Here is a 4,350-nt window from a genome sequence, read left to right on the forward strand (position 1 = left end):
GGGATGTGGAAGTCACACTCCTAAAAGCAGAAGACTCACTGGGACCTTACAAAATGCTTCTGCTGCTGCTGCCAATAACTCTGTCACAAACACACACACACACACACGCACACACACACGCACACAGGACCCTGATCCTCAGGGTTCTAGAGAGAAACATCCATAGCATCCCTGTGACAAAGCCAAGGGATTAATTCAGCCACTACCATGGGGAGGTCCATAACTCTGATGGTACTGACTTGGTTTCAGGTTCTCTGGAGAAAAAGTTTATAAGTATGAGGAAGGTGGAGAAGAAACCCATTGAAGTACATTCAGTAAACACACACACACACACACACACACACGCACACACAACACTGATCATTAGGGCTCTAGAGAGAAACATCCACAGCACCCCTGTGACAAAGCCAAGGGATTAATTCTGTCACTACCATGGGGAGGTCCATAACCCTGATGGTTATGACTTGGTTTCAGGTTCTGTGGAGGAAAAGCTTATAAATATGAAGAGGGTAGAGAAGAAAACCATTGAAGCCCATCCAGTAAACATACACACACCCATGCATACACACCACATACAACCTGGAAAGTTGTCTAGAAGAGCCAAGTGTTGGAGGGAAGTGTAACAACTCATTTCTTTACTGATACTTAAATATCAGTATTTAGCTCTGTGGGATTTTGGGTAAGATCCAAAATACTAGGTATTGGGCCAAAATACTAGGAATATATAAAGAACTCATATGACTCAACACCAGCAGTCAAACAATCCAGTGAAAAAATCGGCAAAAGACCTGACCAGACACTCCTTCAAAGAGGACATACAGATGGCCTATAGATATATGAAGAGATGCTCAACATAACCATCCATCAGAGAGATGCAAATTAAAACTACATTGAGATATGATCTCACACCTGTCAGAATGGCCATCATAAAGAAATCAACAAACAACAGGTGCTGGCAAGGTTGTGGAGAAAAAGCAACCCAGTACACTGTTGGTGGGATTGCAGGCTGGTACAGCCACTGTGGAAAACAGTATGGAATTTCCTCAAAAAGCTAAAAATGGAATGCCTTTTGACACAGAGACTCCACTGCTGGAAATACACTCTAAGAATCCTAACTCACCAATTCAAAAATAACATATGCACCCCTATGTTCATAGTGGCACTATTTACAATAGCCAAATGCTGGAAATAACCTAAGTGCCCATCAGCAAATGAGTGGATCAAAAACTGTGGTACATTTACTCAATGGAACACTATGCAGCAGAAAGAAAGAAGGAACTCCAACCTTTTGCAACAGCATGGATGGAACTGGGGAATATTACGCTAAGTGAAATTAGCCAGTCAGTGAAAGACAAATGCCATATGATCTCACCTATAAGTGGAAACTAATGAACAAAATAAACTAACAAAATAGAATCACAGGCATGGAAACATGGAGCAGATTGAAAGTGACCAGAGCTGGGGAGGTTGGAACAATGGTGGAAAGAAGGGGAAGAGGCTAGGCAAAGAACATGTATGAATGATCCATGGACATGGACAACTGTGGGAATTGACTGGGGGGAGGGAGATGGGCGGAGGAGGGCAAAGGGGGAAAATTGAGACAAATTTAATAGAATAACAATAAGAAAGGATTTTAAAAAAATACTAGGTAGGTATTATGTTGTATTATTCACAATAGTCCATATAAATAATACAAGAATCCATCAATAGATGGATGGATAAAGAAAATGTCATGTACACACACTCACACCCTGCATCGTATTACTTATATGTGGAATATTTAAAAAAGAAAAAGTGAAACTCATTGAAATGGAGAGTCGAACGTTGTAGCCAGGGTCTGCAGGGTGGAGGAAATAGGAAGAGTTTCTTAAAAGGGTACAAACTTTAAACTATAGCATCAATAACATCTGAGAATTTAATGTTAAAAAACACAACAGACAAAGCAAACTCTCAAGGTTCTCAAACACAAAAAGTCTCAAAACTGTCAGAGCCAAGAGGAGCCTAATGAGGCATGGCATGATGACTAAATGTCACATGCATCCTGGATGGGAGCCTGGGACAGAAAAACCACATTAAGAAAAACAAAGGAAATCTGAATAAAGTACAGACTTTAATTAATAACTGTTTCACTGTTGGTTCACAAGTGTAACAAAGGCACCATGCTAATGCAAGATGGTAATAATAAGGGAAATTGGGTGTGGGGCATATGGGTATTACCTTCACAGTTTTTCTGTAAATCTGAAACTGTTCTAAAATGAAACATGCACTAAAAGCTCATGAAATACTAGATGATGACTAGAGATAGGAGACAACAGAATGACCCAATGAATGGAGACGGCTGAGGGGAACGGCTTAGAGGAAGCACCCTCCCCCTGCCCTGTGCACCACAAGCACCCACCTAGAGGAGATGAGGAAGAGTGAGCGGTGACTTTGGGAAAACTCTTAGGGGTTTTGAAGAAGCTCCACCTCGGTCTAACCAGAGCAGCCAAACTCCTCTGCCCCCTCCCCTCCCCCTCTCCCCTCCCCCTCTACCCTCCCCCTCTCCCCTCCCCTTCTCCCCTCCCCCTCCCGGATTGTGCAGGGTGGGGCTTTGTGATGTCACACCGCACCGTGGTTACCACTGGCGGAAGGAATTTCTGATGGCCCATCACAGCTGAGGGTGGGGCTCCTCAGTGTCCTGGACGGTATATGTACAGGTCAGGCGCCCTGAGTAGGGCGCTGCGGCTACCCGATGGCCAACGAAACTGAGGAAACGATGGAGCCTGTTCCAGAGGAAGAGACACCCACGCCAACCACAGGAGTGAAGAGGAAGAGTGATTCCCAGGTCGCAGACGAAGGACGGAGAAAGGTCAGACTCCCCTCCTCCTCGGCCCCCTCCTCTTCCCCACGGACCCCCCCCCCCGGAAGGCTTCTCCCCTGCCCTCGCCTGGCACAAGCCCCTCCTCAAGTCCCTCTCAGCCTCCTCCCATCCCCTTCTTACGGGTTTCCCACCCACTTCCCCCAAAGCAATGTCTTTCCGGGTTTGTCTGGTTTCCCTCCTAGGCTCTGAAGTTAACAGAGAAGGTGACTTCGGTCCTTCGACAGATTGAAGAAAAGCATAAGGGAGGGAAAAAGCCGAAGATAATCATCTTGTGCTACAGGGGGGTGTAGAAAAGTCAGCGAAAAGCAGCCCGACGCGGATGAAGAAAACCAGCCCGACGCGGATGAAGAAAACCAGCCCGACGCGGATGAAGAAAACCAGCCCGACGCGGATGAAGAAAACCAGCCCGACGCGGATGAAGAAAACCAGCCCGACACGGATGAAGAAAGCCAGCCCGACACGGATGAAGAAAGTCTGCCCGACACAGATGAAGAAAACCAGGAGGAGGCTCCCTCTACAAGTGACGACGCCTGTGACCCAGAAACCGAAGACCCTTCCATAGATGCTGCGTCTCTGGAAGAAATGCCAGAGTAATGGTCCCTTATGTAGAGACCAAAACGGAAAGGGTCCCCTGTCCAGACCCAAGGACGTCATGTGGCGTTAATGAATAAAACACTAGCATGTGTGAAAAGGAAATGTGTTTTGTTCTGTGCGTTCTCGGAAGACGGGGAGGGAGCGAAGGAAGGGGCAGGCATGGGAGAAGGGGGGAGGTGGTGTCCTCCAAGTCTGGGGACTAGACCAGCCAGTCCACAGTTAGCCAGACACGGAGAACAAGGACTAGGTGAACACTGAAGAGGGATTTTTCCTTAACAGTTTATCATACGGGCAGGGGTGGAAAGAAACTGGTGTTTTGTTTGTGTTCCGAGTGTGGTGGGGGGGGGGCGGGAATGGGGGAGCAGCGAGGTGATGTGCGGGGAGGCCAGTGTGTGATAATGAATCCGATTCCATTTTAGATGTTAGACTATTGACAGCTTTCAGCCTCACTCCTTTCTCTTCCACTTCTGGCCCACACGTGGACAAGCTGATTTAAAAAAAAAAACAAAAAGAGAAACAAAAAACAGGGAGTTACTGAGCATAAAACAGAGACAGATATGCCTGAGCTGCAGCATTGGAAGTATTGTGTTGCCTACATTCTACAAAGCCAAAACACTTCTTTCCCTAAAATATCTCCCAATGCACATGGACAACCTGACCCGATAAATAATAAAATTAAGTAACTTACACTCACAATAAGCTTTAAAAATATTAACCCGTGGATCTTCTTCTCTAGTTATAAAATAAATAATGCCTTTCACCCTAGTTTTAAAAGGACCCAATCTAAATGGAAACAGGACCTTCACAGGTTGAAACCCATTATATAAGACCCATTTAGAAAAGGTATAATTATCCCCTCCTCCTGCTTCTGAAGTTAACAGCCAAATTTTACTTGC

General features: G+C 45.7%; 1 protein-coding gene across 1 annotated transcript; it reads left to right on the forward strand.

Annotated features, from left to right (window-relative positions):
* Window positions 1-2,731: 2,731 nt before the first annotated feature.
* Window positions 2,732-3,454, forward strand: LOC129075533 (clumping factor B-like). Its single transcript, XM_054579601.1, has 2 exons — window positions 2,732-3,020; window positions 3,141-3,454. Exons 1-2 carry the CDS (start codon window positions 2,732-2,734, stop codon window positions 3,452-3,454), a joined length of 603 nt encoding a protein of 200 aa, XP_054435576.1.
* Window positions 3,455-4,350: the final 896 nt, after the last annotated feature.

Source organism: Pteronotus mesoamericanus, unplaced genomic scaffold (genome assembly GCF_021234165.1).
Source record: "Pteronotus mesoamericanus isolate MK-2021 breed Mesoamerican mustached bat unplaced genomic scaffold, CSHL_Meso_final contig_55, whole genome shotgun sequence".
Taxonomy (NCBI): Eukaryota; Metazoa; Chordata; class Mammalia; order Chiroptera; family Mormoopidae; genus Pteronotus; species Pteronotus mesoamericanus.

What these genes read in the sequence shown, in the direction of transcription:
- LOC129075533 (XM_054579601.1), top strand. Translation starts at nt 2,732, where the DNA reads ATGGCCAACGAAACTGAGGAAACGATGGAGCCTGTTCCAGAGGAAGAG. An exon ending in CCAAAGCAATGTCTTTCCGG is followed by an intron (nt 3,021 to 3,140) that starts GTTTGTCTGGTT and finishes CTTGTGCTACAG; the next exon opens with GGGGGTGTAGAAAAGTCAGC.